Source organism: Eublepharis macularius, chromosome 5 (genome assembly GCF_028583425.1).
Source record: "Eublepharis macularius isolate TG4126 chromosome 5, MPM_Emac_v1.0, whole genome shotgun sequence".
Classification (NCBI taxonomy): domain Eukaryota; kingdom Metazoa; phylum Chordata; class Lepidosauria; order Squamata; family Eublepharidae; genus Eublepharis; species Eublepharis macularius.
The window spans coordinates 13,206,731-13,225,084 of NC_072794.1; the positions used below are offsets into that span (position 1 = coordinate 13,206,731).

The following is an 18,354-nucleotide window of genomic DNA, read 5'->3' on the forward strand; positions in this document are numbered from 1 at the left end:
CCCAGTTCTCTAGAACCGGTGCAGATCTCTTTTTGCAATGAAAGGTTTTCTGGCTACAACAGAAACCGAAACATACAAGTTCGCATTTTGGAACGACGAAAGTTGGACAGAATGTTTTGATGGTCTTGTTTCAAAAGACTGTTTTATTCTGTTTATTTCAAAACAGAACGAGATGGCCTCAAGCGTCCTAATGGGGTTCTTCAGGCATACTTTAGGCATACATGCACATACACACTCCCCAATCACTATTTCATTCCTGGCCCCTGCTGTATCCTTTGGTTCTGCAGCGTCCTTATGGAATGTTTTTCTAAATAATCAGAAACGAGGTTTGAAACAGCTGCAAAATGTTAGCTATGCAGGAGAGACACTGGCACAATCCAGCCAAAACTAAACCCTTCTGTTTGGCCCTGGTAACATTGGGGGGGGGGATTCTTTTACTTGGGCATCTCTGTTGATAAAACCTTCCCGCCCACCTGCATTAGCCATTGTGCTAAATAAGTTGATCGGAGAAAGGCCCTTGTTCAAATTTTGCTTCTGCCGCGCACTACGTAAGGCAGGCCTCTCACCCACGGCTCCCCCCTTCCACCAGCAATACATAGATAATCCCAGCCTATTTTACATGGCTGTAGGAAGGACAATGAGAGAATGGGCAGGGAGGGTTGTTTTGCAAATTTCTGTACTAGTGGTGGCTGAGAAGGAACTCTATACATGTTCAGAGGCTCACTGCCCTAGATAGCAGAACACCCCATCTGTGAATATCTATATTAATCTACCCCCCCTCTAAAAATGCCCAAAGAAATTTGTTTTGGGCAGGACCAAAAGAGTTGGTGGTTAGTATTGAGCTCGGTTTTAAGAGAGCCAGGTTCAAGTCCCCGTTTCGCCATGAAGCTTCTATGGTAACTGGGCCACCATCTACACCTAGCCTACCTCACAGGGTTGGTGCAAGTGGGGAAGGAAAATCCTGAGCTGCTGGAAGAAGGGCGAGGTTAAAAGGTACAGGGGCAGAAGAACGGTGCTTTTCCGCTCTCAAAATACTTGTTCTTGGCTTTAGCAAAAGAGAAGAAACTGATAATGGAGGGGTTTGAGAAAATAAGCCACCCCCACCCTGCGGTAATCTCTACCCTCGTAGCTTCCATTCCTTGGCTTCCACTCTTGGTCCAGGAGTCTGGCAGAGCAGACTGGTTTCCTCAGGCAGCAGAATTCTGCCTGCATGTTTTCTCTCGTATCTCCAAAAACTACAAGCGCTGAAGAGATTTGAAATTTTCATTAAAAAAAAAACCTAGGCTATCTGTACTCCATTGGACAGTGGGTGGCATGCCTAGAACCCAAGGCCCCCCTCCTATTTTGGGATACTGTTGCAACCTCTCCAGTTGTTGTGTTGGGGCTCCTCAGGGTCAGACCGGGAACTGCCAGCGCACTTTTCGACCCTCTTGCTGGCACCACAACATCGAGCAGAGCAATTTGGAGTTTTGAAAAGGGGTACCGGGGAGGGAGGGGGCAGGAAGAGAAAGCAAAGGAGGAAGGATGAATGGGAAACAAACACGCAGCAGCAGGAGTAGAAGCTGCATTTCAGGGGACGACGTCAGAAAATATTTGGATTTATAGGAGAGCTTAGCTTAGCTTTTTGCAAAGGACCAAGAATTGCTGGACCTCTTTTGCCAACTGCCCTCAACTTTGTCCGACTGTCTGTCTCTACTCTACAAAGAAAAAAGAAGCAATACAGTGACACTGTTAAGATATAGTATTTATTATTATATATATATATATATATATAATACATATTTTGTACAATTAAATAGAATGAACACTACTCTTCATTCTTTGTATGGTTTGGTTTGATTCTCTCCTCTCAGTCCCCACTCCAAATAAAATCCTAAACCTGGAGACAGGCGGACAAGGGGGGCTGGCTCTGTACAAGCAACCTTAGCCTGAGGTGTGGTACGAGGCCAAGGAACCCATGCTAAGGTGTGGCCATCATTTCTGGTGGGCAAGGCTCCCCCCAGTTGGATGAAGCCGAGGGGCTCGACCAACCGCAGACCATCTAAGATACATTTATTTAAGCTTTGTTTCAAGTTCTATAACCTAAGGCCGCCTCCAACTTCTGCATCTAAAATGAAGGATGTGGACGTTGCACCCCTGTCTGAGTCTAATCCAAGCCTACCATACAGCAAGGCTGTGATCTTGAGGCATTTACAGAGTCCTGAGTGAATCCCTCTCGGTATGAACCTCCAGGGAAGCTCCTGTGCACAACAGTGCCTCGAAAATTACCCAGACACCCAATTCAGATTCTCTGCAGTTGGGGGAAGGGGAGAGAGACAGAACAGAGTTCCTTCAGGAACTGGCTCCCTTACTGAACATTTGAAATCAGGAAACGCCCCCACCCCCCACCCCAAATCTACCCTATTTCCCTCTAGCTATTGCTAGAAATCGGTGAGTCTACAAAAGGCACTCAATGTCAGTTGTGGAAACACGGCCACTGCATTCCCACACATGCCCATTCTCAATGGGCAGAGGGGGGGTGCCACTTCAGCAAGGGGCAGCTGCTCAGTCCTCCCCTTGGGCAAATCTACCCACCTGGCTTCCAAGAAAGGGTAACTTTGGACCGCGTGGGAGAGCAGCCTCGGAAATGCAGAAAAGGCATTTCACGAGAGAAGGCACCGGGGGACGAAGACCACCTCTCCAGTAACCATGCAGCATCGGCAAGAGCTGGGAGAGGCGGTGAGTGCGCGTGAGTAGGGATCGGGTGCTGGAACACAAACGGCAAGGCAGACTCAAGAACCAAACCGAGTCACTGGATATTTCCACTCTCTGAAAGTGCTGGAAGGAACTATTCTCCTCCCCGCTCCCCTTCTCTTTTGGTCTCCGTGGATTAGATTTGGGACTCATCTCCAGGAAACGGTCCTCAGGTTTCCCGCCCCCCCTCTGAAAGCTCCACTATTAGCACTGGCTTGCTGGACTTCCAAAACACTGTCCATCAGACTTCCCTGTGCATCCCACGGAAAGGGAGGCGAAACACAAGACCAGTCCAAGAACCGGCCGCCCACCGGGGAACCCAAACCGACAAAGCCGTCCATAAACGGGAACGAGACCATATCAAAAGTCTGACCCTTCCAATAAAACAAATGTTGCTTCTTTCCAAGTAAGCATCATGTTGACGGACAACCCCCTCCCCGCTAAAACATCCAGTTTTCTCCAAACAGACTGCTTGTGCAATCTGTCTGAGATTTCATTCACATCCCTGACCAAAGAAGGAGACAAGCCACGCCAAGGCCACGTGCTTCCAAATCAGAATTTCCCGTGCTGAAGTTGCTGCAGCCACCCCAGAAGGGTAGGAAAGTGTGTGTGTGTGGCGGGGGGGGGGGGGGGTTGTGTGGAACCAATCCCCTCCTCGTTCCATTTGCAGGCTAGCTCTCTCCCAGTCTTTCACTCTCCTCTGCGCTTTCCCCCACACTCTTTCCATCCTTAAAATAAACCCCATCCAATGTGACTTGCCACAATACCTGTTCTGTCTCCCCTAGAAGCAAAACTGTCACAGTACAAATCTAAGTGCTCAACCAGGAAAGAACGTGGATCAAGATTTCCAGTGGACATTTGCAGGGTTGGGGGGGGGGGGGGTACCGAAGTTGGAAAGGTAGGGAGAGGAGAGGGAATAGGGGGCAGAAATCTAGGGGGCTCCCAGAGCAAAAATCAGAGGATTCTGTTTGGATGTGGGGGACTCACCCCTACCTAGCTGCCCCCCCCCATCTTCCAGGGGCAGATTATTCCCTGGGGTCTCTTGCACTCCAGCCTCTCCATCCAGAGGGATTATGGGTGCAAGCGTACACGGGTGTAGGGCGAGCAATGAGAACAGAAGAAACACCCGGTCACCGGAGGCTCAAGAGCAGTGGCTGGATTCCAGTTCTGAAGAGGACGTACTGTCCAATAGCACAGGGCACGAGTCCGCCTCCCCTGGGGCCTCCTTAGGCCTCCAGAAAGTAGAACCAACCAAACCATGGCCTGCCACGCAGTCTGTAACTTGAGGTTCGGCCTGGCCAGCCAAGCCTTCGGTCAGGGTGCCAGGAACACCCTCGTGCACCAAAGGGAGAGGAGCAGCAGCAGGCACTTTCTCTGCTGCAGAAGTCTCGACGGACAGGGCCACCGCAGCTGGCAAAGTAGCCTCCACGGGAACAGATTCTGCAGCAGCCTCTGCCTCCTCTCCGTCACTAACCAGAATCCGGGGCCCCGCGACAGTTGAAGGAGCTGCTACAGTGTCCTGCAAACTCCCAGCAGCACCGGCACTCTGCATGGCGCTTGCATCCAAGAGGGAGGTGCTCAAGTTGGACAGGAAGGCTGCTTCAGTGATGACGGCAGCCGTCTCTGCCACCCAGTTCATGTCACTCCCTAGGGAAGCGGCAGAGGCCACGACAGCTGCGGTATGGCCCTCCCTGGAAGCCAGGGAGCCGCCTCCTTCCTCAGCAGGGCCTGCTGGGAGTGGGGGAGGCCTGCTCCCTGGTTCGGTGGGGGCGACCGTCGTGTTGTTGTTGAGATTGTCCTGGAGAGTGGTCTGGGTGCCCACTTGCTGGTTCTGGAGCAGCATCTCTTGGATCCGGATCTGCTGCAGGATGGCTGGCAATTCGTAGTGATGGAAAAAGTAGATCATAGAATGCTGGGGGGGGGGGACAAGAAGCAAGAGAGTGTTAATGGGGCGCTGAGCCACATGCAGTGGCCAGATAGTCCGTCAGTCTCTTATTACAGCCTTCAAGCCATATGGAAGCAGAAAAAATGAGCACAGCTATCCAATTATTGATATATATCAATATCTGTATCTATAAATACATATATATTAAAATACGGAGATATCAATAATGAGGACTTGTCCCAATTGAAGTCATCTTGCTCTGGTTTTATTCCAGCTTTATTCTGCACCCCCTCCCCATCCTGATTTCCTGGCTAGCTCAAAGGCAGGCTGCCCATTCCAGGCCCCACGCATGCATCTCCTCACTGTAGAGCATGCTGGGCGCACACACACCTCTACCCGCCTTCCCATTCTGTCCCTCGTCCTGCGGCTATCCCCTTCCTTCCCTCAGCTGAGATTAGGGTTGCCCGGTCCCCTTACCCTCCTGGTGGGAGGGCAGGACCTGGCACTCATCTTTCCTGGTGTGTTCATGCAAACGTGAAGCACGGGAGTGCTCCCAGGGCAGCACAATGACGTCACTCCTGGGAGTGATGTCGTCACGCCACCCCAGGAGCACGCCCAAAAGGCCTGCTCCCCAGCCTTCCCCCACACCGGCCAGGTGAGTGGTGGTGGTGGGTGGAGGGCGGGAGCAGGGGATCCCCTGCCCTCACCAGGGGTCCTGGAATCCTTTGCCGAGAGCCTTCTGCGGGCCTCTTCTTCTTCTCAGGTCTGAGCAGCTTGGCCAAAGGGAGCCAGAGGTCTGACTACCCAGGCTGACTGTGCGACAAACCAGATGCCAGAGGAACCCTTGTCCCCCCCCCCCCCCACGCACACACACACCCAGGGCCGGCGCACCCATGGAGGCCAGGTAGGCGGCGGCCTCGGGCGCGCGGCCACTGGAGGGGCGCCGGGGGCGGAGGCACGCGCAGCAAAGCTGGCATGACTGGGCTGCAGCTACTGCTGCAGCCAGCCCGTTGCTGCCGCCGCCGCCGCCACTCACCTCAGCTGGGCGCAGCCTCCGTGCGCCGCTCGAGCAGCGGCTCGCGGCTTCTGCGCCCAGCTGGGGCGCACGGCGGCGGTGGTGGCATGGAGCTGGCTGGATGGCTGCAGCAGCAGCTGCAGCCAGCCACGGCAGCTCTGCAGCGTGCTCCTCTGCCCCCACACGCCCCAGCCAGTCGCAGAAGCCGCGAGCCGCTGCTGGGGCATCGCGCCAAGCAGCCTCCGTGCGGCACCCGCCCCAGCAGCAGCTCGGGGCTTCTGCACAGGGCCGGTGCGCTGCCGCCGCCACACGCCCCAGCCGGGCGCCGCCTCTGCGCACCGCCCCAGCAGCGGCTCGCAGCTTGTGCACCCGGCTGGGGTGCGCGGTGGTGGCGGTGGCGGCGGAAGGACGGGGCTGGCTGGCTGCAGCAGCAGCTGCAGCCAGCCACGCCAGCTCCGCTGCGCGCTCCTCCGCCCCAGCCGAGCGCAGAAGCCGTGAGCTGCTGCTGGGGCGGCGCACAGAGCAGCCTCCACACGCTGCTCCGCCAGCAGCTCGCAGCTTCTGCACTCGGCAGTCCTCCGTGCGCCGCCCAGCCCCGCTGCGGCACGTGATGACGTCTGCGATGACGTCATCACGCAGGCCGTGGCGGGCGCGCACATACACGCCGCCGCGGGCGCCAAAACCTCTGGCACCGGCCCTGCACACACCCCTAAGCTTTTTCCAGGGCACTGAAAAACAGAGTTTGCATCATTGCATTTTTGCTTTTGTTAGTCATAGGAGCTTGTGCTGGGCATTCCACCCGTTCCTCGGAAATCTTTGTTCAGCCCACCTCTACCCTGCTTCTGCAGGTTTTGCAGCCGTAAGTACCAGAAACATCTTTGATTTTGAAATTCATCTACGCGCCAACATCATCAGAACGCTACAGTCCGCATCACCTGCTGCAGGTTTTAAACACTTAGGTCCCGGCCCAGGCAGTTCTCCTTTCTAAGGGGGGGGGGGTGTTCTCCTCTGAAAAACTGAATAGTCCCCAGCCGCCTTACCTGGATGAAAAGCCACGAGGTCACCAGTGCCAAGCTGCTGTACTGTCCATTGAATCGGTAATGATAGGCGTAGAAAGCAAAATGATACAGATAGAAAAACCTGGAAAGCAGAGAATTACAACAAAGGTTACACATTAACACAAAATGAACTGCAGTCTCCAGCACACACACGTTTTCCCAACCCTCTTAAGAATGTAAGACGAGCCCTGCTAGATCAGACCAGAGGCCATCTGGCTGCCTCACCCTGCGGCCAAACAGGTTGCTGTGAAGGGCCGAGAGGACACCAAGGCTGAGGCCTTCCCCTGATGTTTCCCCCTGGCACCAATACTCTGAATGTGGAGGTTCCCTTTAGTCACCATGGCTAGTAGCCCATGATGGATCGATCTTCCATGATTCTTTCTAATCCCCTTTTAAAGCCATCTACGCCTCTGGCCATCACTGCATCCTCTGGCAGCGAATTCCACATTGTTGTATAAAGAAGAATTCCCTCTTCTGACTTCAGAGAAGAGGAGCTGTCTCACAGGCAAGACACCAGCTATTTTCCTAGTACAGGACAACATCCACAAGCAGGCAGATTAGAGAACTGGGGGGGAACCTCATTCTCAGGATTTATATAATCTGGGAGGACATATTCTCATCTTAAAAGTGATGCTAGCTTGGAGGGGGGGGTGTTTGCTGGGCTCGTAAGGACAGCATTTTAGAAACACAGCCACAATAATGCCAAATGGCCCGATAAGATGTACAACTGGGAGCTGACTTGAGTTACGCGCTCCCAAAGGAACCAGAAGCCCCGCTGGATCAGGCAGGAGTAGTTCAAAGGCAATTTCCAAAACAGTGCACCACAAGATGGGCCAAAGGGAGGGCATTAAGTCGCCATGCTGAACATGTCTTTTGTTCTGTGCCTGAGGCAGGTGGGAGGTCCCCTGCTGCATGGAGCTCGCCTCGGGCAATAAGTCTCTTATTTATTTGAGGCATTTAAACCCAGCCTTTCTGCCAGGGTTGATGCTCAAGCAACACAGTGTAGTCTTTTTTAAAAATACTGCAGTGGGCAAGTATATGACTACTGATAAAACTGCTAACATTAATGGAGTGGGAACATGTCTATTCCCAGGCCATGCATATGAGCATTGAAATGCCAAGGAAAGAAGCGTGGCTGCTTTAACCCAAGGCATTCTCTCCACCTTTGGCCCCCAGCTGGCTGGATGCAGGGGAAGGAATATTCATTGCGCCATCCACAGACAGGAGGAGCAGGCCTGTTCATGGTTCTGAGAACAGAGGAGGGGAAAATCACATTCTGAAGCACGACTCCTATTTTAATCCAGACAGGCTTCCGTGAACCCTTGCCCACCCCCTGGCCTGAAGGAAAACTTGCCCAAGACAAATCTCCCGAAGAACATGCTCCTTTGAAGAAGTCGATGCCAGCCAGCCACCTCCCTACACTTTGCAACTGGCAACACTTCAAAAGAAAGATGCCCCCCCCACTATAGCTCCAAAAGAGGCCCCAGGTCCATACCTCAGCCAGTGCCTCTTGCTGGTGTTGGTGTGGCAGCAGATGGCGTCGTACTGGTCGGCCAGCCACACAATGAGGATTATGTAGAAGGCTGTGGTAGTGTCATTGAAGAACTCTGACATGATCGCTTCCATGCCTGCCGGGAGACAGGAAGTGAGAAGAATCCCACCCAAAATTTCTCCAATTGCCCCTCCCCAAGGTATGAGGATGGGGAAGCAGCCAGTCACTGTGGCCTAGTGGACGGCTAAGCATGCACCCACGTGCTGCTACCTATGACCAGAAGTTGGTACACAGCAGAATTCTGCAGGAGAGCACGAAATCTGGGAACCTTAGCGTCTCTCGCTCTCTCTTAAAAAAAGATCAAGTTTCTAGTCCCTACAAATATTTAGCAGCACAAGCTGCTAAAATACTGGAAACTAGAGGGAAAAGTAAATGACTAGCGTATAGGATTTTGCCAAATTAGTTTTTAAAAGAACAATGCAAAATTGTGTATCTATGTTGCCCAGGTTACAGAGATTGAGACGTCCCTGTCCTCCAAAGCGTGGAATATGCAGTGCCCAGCTTTTGACACAAGGGAACTCTTGCGTCCCATGAGTATTTGAGCTGGTGGTTTTTAGTAAGCAAATATGGATGGTTTGATTTGAACTGCTTGGAGTGCTCCCTCTTCGGTGCATAAAGCAGGACATTCATTCCAAAAATTGTAATCAAATTACTGAAAAGTATGGGGAAAGGGCTACCAGCCTTGAGCATGAAAACAGCTTATGGGGATTTGATGGTGCCCTGTGTTAAAAGCCAACACGCTACTCATAATGCACGATCATAGATCCAGAGGAGTTAGCCGTGTTAGTCTGTAGTTGCAAAATAGTAAAGAGTCCAGTGGCACCTTCAAGACTAACCAACTTCATTGTAGCATAAGCTTTCGGGAGCCACAGCTCTCTTCGTCAGATGCAACTTTATTGTAGCATAAGCTTTCAGGAGCCACAGCTCTCTTCGTCAGATGCAACTTTATTGTAGAATAAGCGTTTGGGAGCCACAGCTCTCTTCGTCAGATGCAACTTTATTGTAGCATAAGCTTTCGGGAGCCACAGCTCTCTTCGTCAGATGCAACTTTATTGTAGCATAAGCTTTCGAGAGCCACAGCTCTCTTCGTCAGATGCAACTTTATTGTAGCATAAGCTTTCGGGAGCCACAGCTCTCTTCGTCAGATGCATCTGACGATGCATCTGACGAAGAGCGCTGTGGCTCTCGAAAGCTTATGCTACAATAAAGTTGGTTAAGTCTTAAAGGTGCTGCTGGACTCCTAATGCATGAGTCCTTGAAGGATTAGGAGCACGTGGCTGCCTCCTTACCTACAAGTGCCAGGATGACAGTGAGCAAAGGGGCTGCGGGGAAGGCAATAGTCATGTTCATTTCCAGCATCTGCAGCAGGTCCACTGGGAAACAGAAAGCAGCAGTAGAAATAAGAGGGGGCCGGGGGGGGGGCTTGCATCCCTCTACTGGGGCTCCCCCCATCCCCAAAGCAGGGCTACTCCCCCCCCCCCCGCCCCCCAAAACGTTACAACTCTTCTTCCCCACTTGCAGCAGGAGCCGGGGACCCACTTCCTCCAGGTATCCTCCAACCAGGAAGTGGGAAAACTGTCCCAGAAAAATGTTAACAGCAGTCAGGAAAGCCGAATCCCCAAAGGCCACGCCAGGACCGGGCTGCAGAGTACAATTCCAGGCATTTGGTTCAACCTTCTTTCCCCCGGCACAACCTGTAAAGACTTACCGATAAAGACGAAGATCTGGTGATGTGAGTATCGCAACAGCATGGAGACGGACAGGGTCTGAAAGGGAAGGAGCGGGCCAGCGTGAGAACGTCAGGCCTCCTCTGCACAGGACACGACAGGAACCCTCCTGCGTCGCTTTACAAGGCACGGTTGTGAGCAGCGGTTGAAGGGAACTTGGAGGGAGGGGAGGGTCTCTGTGCTAGGCAAGGTTCCAAGTTTATTATCCATATCCATATATCTATATCTATCTATCTATATATGGCAGCACTTTGAACTCTGCCTGCAGTTCAGTGGGCCGAGGCGCTCCAGGTGTTACCCCAACGCCAGATCAACTGATGGAGCCAACCAACGGGTTAACAGCATGGTTTGGAAAAGCCCCGATGCCTTACTCACAAAGATCACCATGATGACAAAGGCTGCCAGGTAGGAGGTCCGAGCCATCCACATACTGATGAAGCGGTAGTGTTCCCCGGAGACCACGTTGCGGAGGAAGCCTGCATCCGGAGGGGGGAGGGAGAGAGATGGAGATGGGGGAATCCCGTGCTGGCCCAGCAACTAATTCCAGCGCAGTGGGATCCTGATTGGCCCAGCCAAGGTATTTATGGTGGGTTTTCATTAGTCCGCCCAAACCAGGGATGGGGGTGGGGAAAACTCAGAATTAGGCTTGCTACTCCACCCCTAGCTGTAACATGGAGCAGCTAGCAGTTGACCTGTTCCCTCTGCTCCAGCCCCTCTCCAGCCCCTCCCTTCCCTCACTCACCTTTATTCTCTTCATTTTCAGCTAACGCCTTCACGCTGGACATGAGGATGTCGTCGTAACCAAGGAACTCATCCAGGAGGAGGCGGCTGAACCTGTCCCCAAAGCACTGGTCACGGGTGGGATCTGAGAGGGAGAGACGACCGAGAGAAGGGTGGCATTATGAGAAGCAGAAATGTGTTTCCTGTCTAGTAGGAAAGGAGGTTCAGAACCGCATCCATTTCGCTTAGTAGCAATCACCCCCGCAACCAATGGGCTGAGGAACCAGGAAATTGTAGAAAACTGATTGTACTGTATATTATCAAAATGCTGTATTTTAATATTTATATCCGCCAACTGAGAAATTTTATTGTGTATGGAATAGTGTTTTAATGTTTATTTATAATGTTTTTCTTGTTTTTAAATGGCATATTACAAATTGTATGCTGTTACACTGCCCTGAGCCCGTCTGACGGGGAGGGCGGTCTAGAAATGCAATAAATAAATAAATTACATCAACAGCAGGCAAGTACTGTCAACTGATTGCTGTCACTGGACAGCAATCAAATATTCACCAAAGATAAGCAGGTGACAGCTCCCCATTCTTTCTTTCCAGGGTCATATGTGCCTCAGCTCCCAGGCTAAACATTTTCTTCCATTTCTCTGCTTGCCCCTCACTTAGTCCTGCGGCAGAGCAAAGCTTCTCCAAGTAGCCAGCTCTGACAGCTGCGAGCACCTTGGGAGAAACGGGAAGCACAGGCCTGCTGTAGGCAACTCTGTTGCTGTTACTTTACTTTTATTTCTGTTTTCGATTCTCGCACAAACAACTTATTTTAATGATAGGCTGACTCGGGTATTCCAGCCTGAAAGAGGAAAGCTCTCTAACAAACCACTCACAGAAACCTTAAAAGTTATGTCCGAGTGTCACAATAAGCAACTTGGGATTTGTTGTTATTTAACCGCCTTAGCCAGCAAGGAGAGGCGTTGCAGTAATATAGATTATTGCAGTAATATAAATTAAAGCACATTACACAAAGCCATACACGTGTATTCTAAGTGAACTTCTGCACTTTGCATGAACTGTATGGTGGTTTTTTTTTCCAGAATGTTATATAACAAAAACAGGTGTGCTTTCATCTTTGATAGCCAATTAAAAATAGTGGACACTAGCTAGATTAATGTTCTCCAATCACAGATTGAACCAAAGGTGATCTACCAATTTAACTCTTTCTGTTATTTCTCACAGATTTATAGTTTTGTTTTGCAAGCCATTTTTTGGCTAATTAGAATGTTATACAACAGAAAATAAGAATATTTAATTAAGTATTAAATCAATCATAGGTTATCTATGCTATCACATGAAAAAGATCTTAGATATTTGCATAAGATAACCTATAAAACATGCAAATTTAAATAGTTTGTTAGAGTTCTGATTGGAAAACATCTCATGAGAATCTAGGTGAGAATTTTACCATTGTTATGGGAATCAATGCATTTCATAGAAACTTTGCTTGTTTTAAACTTAGAGTTAATTAGGAAATGTTAGCAAACCTAATTCTTATTGCTTTTCTGTGTTCTATCATTGTAAGATTTATATTAATGATCATGAATGTTTTGATATCTTGCTTCTTTAAAAGACAAGAGTGTAATTTCAATCAAAAGAAATAAACTCTAGAAAGGTTTCTGTGTGCCTTGATGAGGAAAAAAACATCGCAAGAAGAACCTTATAAATAATGTACTGATAAGCAGAACTTGTTCGAAGAGCAGCCTCTGCTTGGCAGGTCTTGACTAATTGCTGGAAGCTATCCAAGAGTAATGATAAATCTTTCTTCTGGGATAGCGGAAGCCTTAGTAAGACATGAATAAAAAAATCCGTTACAGCGCCTTGGTATTGGAGTCACTTGACTAAGGGCAGCCAGAGACCCTTCTGTGACATCACGGCAGTTCAAATCAATTACTGCCAGAGAACACCCCCATTACTGTATAGTCAGAGGCATGGCGATTGTCAGGAACACGAGAGGCGGGCATGGAGTGGGGGAGTCCTAGGACCCAGGTGCAAGCAGCCAAGCAGGCCTTGCCTTCTGTGGAACAGGGACTCCTACTCTCCCTCATCAATACACTGCTGTTTTAACTGCCCTTTGTCCATACCATCTGGCACTGCTGAGGCAGTCCCGAGACACTGTCTGACTGCTACGGTTAAGTGGTTAAAGCTTAACGAGTGGAAACAGCCTCAAACGAGACGGAGGTGATGCTGGCTGGAAAGACTGAGGTCTTGGAGCACTGTGTGCTTCCTACATCTGATGGGGTTCAGCTGTCTCAGTTGGAGCCCTGGGGCGAGACTGGACTCAGCGTTATTGCTAGAGAAGCAAGGTAAAGCAGCTGCAGCCTCCCCACCCCCCACTCTGACCTTGAGGCTAGACTACTGTAAAATGTTCTACATGGGTCTGCCCCTGAAGAAACTCAGAAACTCCAGCCAGGTACAGAACATCTCAGCTTGGTTACAATTGGAAGAAGGTATACTTATCATTCCTATTTTGTAGTTGCCCCATGGGTAATCTGTTTCCAAGCTCAATTCAAGGCCGTATCCATCACCTACAAAGCCCTCCCCAGCCTAGAACCCGCGTACCTGCAGGGCTGCATCTCTCAACATGCTCCACCTTCTGGAGGTGCCCCCCCACAAAGGAATGATACCAGCAGGCGCCTGTATCCAAGCATCTCCTGCCTGGTGCAAATAGCCTGCTTGAAAAGTTCCCACAGAATGGGGGGAACAGAACTGTGTTCAGGAGGGCCTTTTTATAAAGGGCCATAGATATTGTCTGTCAAACTTGAGGCAGTTTTGAAGTTGGTTTATACTGAATCAGACCCTTGGACCATTGTGACCATCTACTCCGACTCACAGCAGCTTTCCAGGGCTTCTGGCGGAGGTCCTTCACGTCACCTGGTCCTTTTAACTGGAGATGCTGGGGATTGAACCCGCTAGGGCAGCAGTGGGGAACCTATGGCACGCGTGCCACAGCTGGCAAGCAGAGCCCTCTCTGTGGGCACGTGAGCCAAGTCGCCGATCGCTAGATCCAGGGCTCATTTGGAGGGGGAACGCCTGGAACGGCGTTCCAGTAGCTCTGAGCAGAGATCACATGGGTTTTGGCCCTGCCCACGTGATTCCTGTTCCTCAAGGCTGCCTCTCTGCTGCCCATCTCTTTGGCAGCAGCCAGGCTGCTGGGGCTGACTTTCTAAAGAAGAGCAAGCTGCTTTGATTTAACTTGCTTTACTTTCATTCGTAGCTCCTGAGTGAGTGAGACAGAGAGAGTGCTTGCAAGCCGGGCTGCTGGTCTAAAGAAGGGCAAACTGCTTTGATTTAACTTGCTTTACTTTCATTCGTGGCTCCTGAGTGAGTGAGAGAGAGAGAGAGAGAGTGCTTGCAAGCCGGGCTGCTGGTCTAAAGAAGGGCAAACTGCTTTGATTTAACTTGCTTTACTTTCATTCGTGGCTCCTGAGTGAGTGAGAGAGAGAGGGAGAGAGTGCTTGCAAGCCGGGCTGCTGGTCTAAAGAAGGGCAAACTGCTTTGATTTAACTTGCTTTACTTTCATTCGTGGCTCCTGAGTGAGTGAGACAGAGGGAGAGAGAGAGAGAGTGCTTGCAAGCAGGGCTGCTGGTCTAAAGAAGGGCAAACTGCTTTGATTTAACTTGCTTTACTTTCATTTGTGGCTCCTGAGTGAGTGAGTGAGTGAGTGAGAGAGAGAGAGAGATGTTAATTAGTTGGGACAACTGTATGAGTTGTTTTTTCTGAACTAAAACCTCAGTATTCAGGTTTAATTGCAGTGCTGGCACTTTGAAATAAATAAGTTGGTTTTGTGTTGCAGTTTGGGCACTTGGGCTCAAAAAGGTTCTCCATCACTGCACTAGGGCCAATGCCAGCAAATGGCGAGGCAGGGCAGCTGCCAGGGCCCATGGCTTCCAGTAGAGCCTACTGCTACTGCTTCCCTACTCACACATCAGTTCTGATGCCTGCAGTCACACCCTTCCGTCACCTGCTTGTGAGTGCTCTGTCACCTCTGCTCCCAGATGCGTATGCTGCCTAGTGCTGCTGGAGGAGGGTATGTGGGTGACACACAAAAGCATCAGCATTCCTGGTGGGCTGTGGCATGCCTAGCTGCACCCAGCACCAATTGGGAAAGGGTGTGCAGGCAGTGTGGGCGGCTGTGACTGCAGGGGTTGGGAGAGCATGCGAGTGGGCAAAGGTAGAATGAACAGGCAGGTGCAGACATGTGGGTGGGAGGGCAAGAAGGGAGCCTAGCACTGGCATAAGGAGGCACCTGAGCATTCTCCTCTCAGGAATCCCCCAAAATCTGGAACTGGCTCTGCCTGGGGCCTTCTGCATACAAAGCACCGAGCCCCACACACCATTTTCACTGTTTTGCTCATTTGCATAATAATTCCATTGCTCTCTATCTAATTTTGTTTCATTGCCTGCTATATGAATCATTCTGTTTTTGTTTCACTGCTTGTTATGAATCATTCTGTTTTTGTATTTAGTACACTGGTTTAGTGGGCTGTTTGCTAATTTTGCAATTCTGTCTTATTGCACCGTTGATTGTAGCCCTCCGGCCGCATTTGTTGCTAACAGTCTGGTCTATCTTAAGCTTCAGTGAAGTCAATAAATACATTTGCAAACTGAGCGCTTTGTTCGCATGGAGAGACACTTGGTCACATCACCAACAGACACAGCAAGAAACAGAAAGAGCAGAAAATGCATCGCCCCAGAAGCCCGGGCTCCTGCCTCCCTTCTCAAACTTACCCAAGGTCACCACCATGACAGGAATGCTGAGGCGCTGGCGGGTGCTCTGAGAGAGGCGCAGAAAGCCGTATTCCAAGGAATATTCCACAATATATTCCTCCTGGGGCCACACTGCAGGGCAAAAAGGGGGGCAAGGAAGTTGAAAGGCTGGACAAAACAAGCAGCAGCTACAGCAGATGCATGGCAGACGAGGGCCACCCGCTCCAAGCTGACTTAAACACTCAAAGAGAATCAAATCGTTCTGACGGGAAAAAGGTACACTTCCTTTGCACGTTGTGCCTGCTGCTTTGCATCCTTTTGGAAGAGGCATTCCTGCATGAGAGAAATGGGGAAGGATGCCCCTTCTAAGGTGGTTTGGCCAGGACTGGTGCTAAAAAAATAAGCGCCTGTTTGAAAAGCCAAATAAATGAGAGCGCTATCTGCCTTAATCAGAAAGCTGTCCATCAACAACTATCACCCAAAATGGAATCTCTGTATCTAGAAGCAGGTTGGTTACCTCTGGACAGGAGTGGTCAGCCATCACTTCCAAATTCTAATTGTAGGCTTTATCTGAAAGCAGCCAAAGATCCCGCTGTCTACTTCTCACTGAGGCTGTGGGGAAAGGGGGCTTGGAAGGCCCACAGACAGGGGAATGAGGCCAAAGGCTGTTGCCGCCATTGCCGAATCCCAGCACCTGCTATTCAGAGATAGTCTGCCTCTGAACATGGAGGTTCGTTAGCCATCATGGCTCATAGTCATTGATAGATCCCTATGGCATCACCTTTTTACAGCCACCCAAACTACTGGTCAACACTACACCCAGTGGCAGTGAGCTCCACAAGTCAATAAATGCACTGTGTGAAGAAGCACTTTTTTCTGTCTAAACTGCGTGATTTCATTTCACTGCAGAGACATCTTTCCAGAGATGTCGGTTCTGGACGATGCTGGAGTAGATGAGCCTGAAACGGGACTCCGCTGGGCGTTTCTCATAGGAGGGGGGAGCCTTCCTTCTGCCAACTCTTAACCTGACAGCCAGGAGCCAAGGAGGGACCCGAACGATGTCCTGTGAAGGGGTTAAAACAGCTGAGGTCTAGAGCGGCTGCGCTCCGGAGGAGGAGGTCACCGTGCAAAGCCCATGCCTATCTGCTGAAGTGCAGAAATTCCGGCTTTTCCTGCGAGAGACAGATCCGCTGACAGCCACGCAGTTTTGACTTGCTTTATTTAAAAGGAAAAGAAAACCTCAGAGAGTTCACATTTAAAAGCCACATCGGCCAACAGATCCGTCTGCCACGGATCAGGAGGCAAGGCTTTTGATGAATGTAATGGAAAAAGCTATTTGAAAAAGGCTACGGAAAGGGCAGCTAGGCTGGTGGGGAGGGAGGTGCTGGGGAGAGGGGAAGAATTGCTTTCCAACAGCAGACAATCCCCATCTATGCTGACAAGCTGTCCCGGGCACAGCCTCAGCAGGGCAAAGTCTTGTCTCTGGCCTGCTATCCAGCAGAGGTGACTTTTCTGTTGCCTCCCTCCCTCCCTCTAGCAGCTTCCAATGTATCTTGGCCTCAGCCAATCCTCAGATCCTCCCAGCAGGGAAAAGGTTTTGCCAGAACGCATCTAAGGCTCTCGCATGCACCTCTGTGGCCTCTGAACCAATGCAATCAGCGCTGCTAGCCCTACCTGGGAGACAGAGCGTCGAGAGAGACTGGTAAGGTCCTTTAATGTCGAAACCTCCGTTTCCTTTTAAAAGCAAGTTACTATCCACCTGTCCTCTCGGCAGCATGGTTTTCCTATGCCCGTTTGATGGAGAATTGCACTTTTGTGATTGCAAAGATCTGCAGTGAAAACTTTTGAGCGATACCTGCCGGCACCTCAGAAGCCAGAGCAGCAGATTTACAGCATTAACTGATCCCAGTGTGCAGCCTTCCTTGGCTTACATATTTGAGTCATCTGGCTGTTTCAAGTTTTTCAAGAATGGAAATAAACACAGAGGCCAGGCTACATAGCAAAGTGACATGCCCTTTGCTCAGTCTTATGAGACACCACCCCCCTCGCACCAGGAGTAATAACAAAGTGACCACACGCTGCTTTACAGCCCTACTTTGGTAGCCGTCCATCCCTTGGCCCTTCTGTAACATCTTTACAGAATACTGGCAAATTATCCCACTTCCAACAGCATGGCCCCTCTTGTGGAACGTCCTCCGTAGATGGATCCAGGAGGCACCAGCATTGCATCTTTCGTAACAGTGATTTGATGCATTGTAGTTTGTTTCCAATGTTGTCTTTGGCACCTTATTAAAACCCTTCATTTTTAGGGGGACTGCCTGCTTTTGCATGCCAAATGGCTGCTTTTAAAGCTTGTTTTAATCTGCATGCTTTGTTAGGATAAACTGTTCATGGTCAACAATGAACTTTTACTATGTTTCACTTGCATACTGCTTGGGGGACTTTTATAGTGGAAACGTTGTCAACAAACTTCTGGAACAGAGCACAGCAGCTATGGAATACCGATCCAGATATTCTACCTCCAAGCCCTATTTACTGTCTACCCATTTGCTTGCTTCCCCGGCTGACACTACCACGTTTTCATTAGTCCCTCAAGCACAGAGATCCCCTCCATGCCTGTAGGTGCTGAGATCACCACGGAGAATCCTCATTTTGATTCCCCCACGAGGAGCCTGGCTTTCTCTCCCTCTCTGTGAATCTCCCTCCCACAGAAGACCTGCCAGGCTCACTTGCTGGCCATCGATGAAGGCCGATTAAGATATTCTCATTCAGAAGCGCCTTTTGCTTAATTCAGCAGTGCAAAGTAGTCCACAAAAATCTTATCCACCTTAAAAAAAATAATTACTAGCCTGCAACATTGGTGTACCTCAATAGCCAGAACAAACAAGCACC

At 50.3% G+C, this 18,354-nt stretch overlaps 1 protein-coding gene across 2 annotated transcripts in view; it reads right to left on the reverse strand.

Moving 5' to 3' along the window:
• Positions 1 to 1,739: 1,739 nt before the first annotated feature.
• Positions 1,740 to 18,354, reverse strand: part of TMEM259 (transmembrane protein 259) — a 35,363-nt gene continuing 18,748 nt past the window's right edge. For both annotated transcript variants that reach the window (XM_054980211.1, XM_054980210.1), the window contains exons 4-11: positions 15,484 to 15,594; positions 10,713 to 10,835; positions 10,346 to 10,446; positions 9,952 to 10,009; positions 9,533 to 9,616; positions 8,187 to 8,319; positions 6,674 to 6,773; positions 1,740 to 4,645 (exon numbers count right to left, since the gene is read on the reverse strand). In XM_054980211.1, coding sequence (XP_054836186.1) covers positions 3,875 to 4,645; positions 6,674 to 6,773; positions 8,187 to 8,319; positions 9,533 to 9,616; positions 9,952 to 10,009; positions 10,346 to 10,446; positions 10,713 to 10,835; positions 15,484 to 15,594 — 1,481 coding nt within the window. In that variant the 3' untranslated portion in view covers positions 1,740 to 3,874. The remainder of the gene's footprint in view (positions 4,646 to 6,673; positions 6,774 to 8,186; positions 8,320 to 9,532; positions 9,617 to 9,951; positions 10,010 to 10,345; positions 10,447 to 10,712; positions 10,836 to 15,483; positions 15,595 to 18,354) is intronic.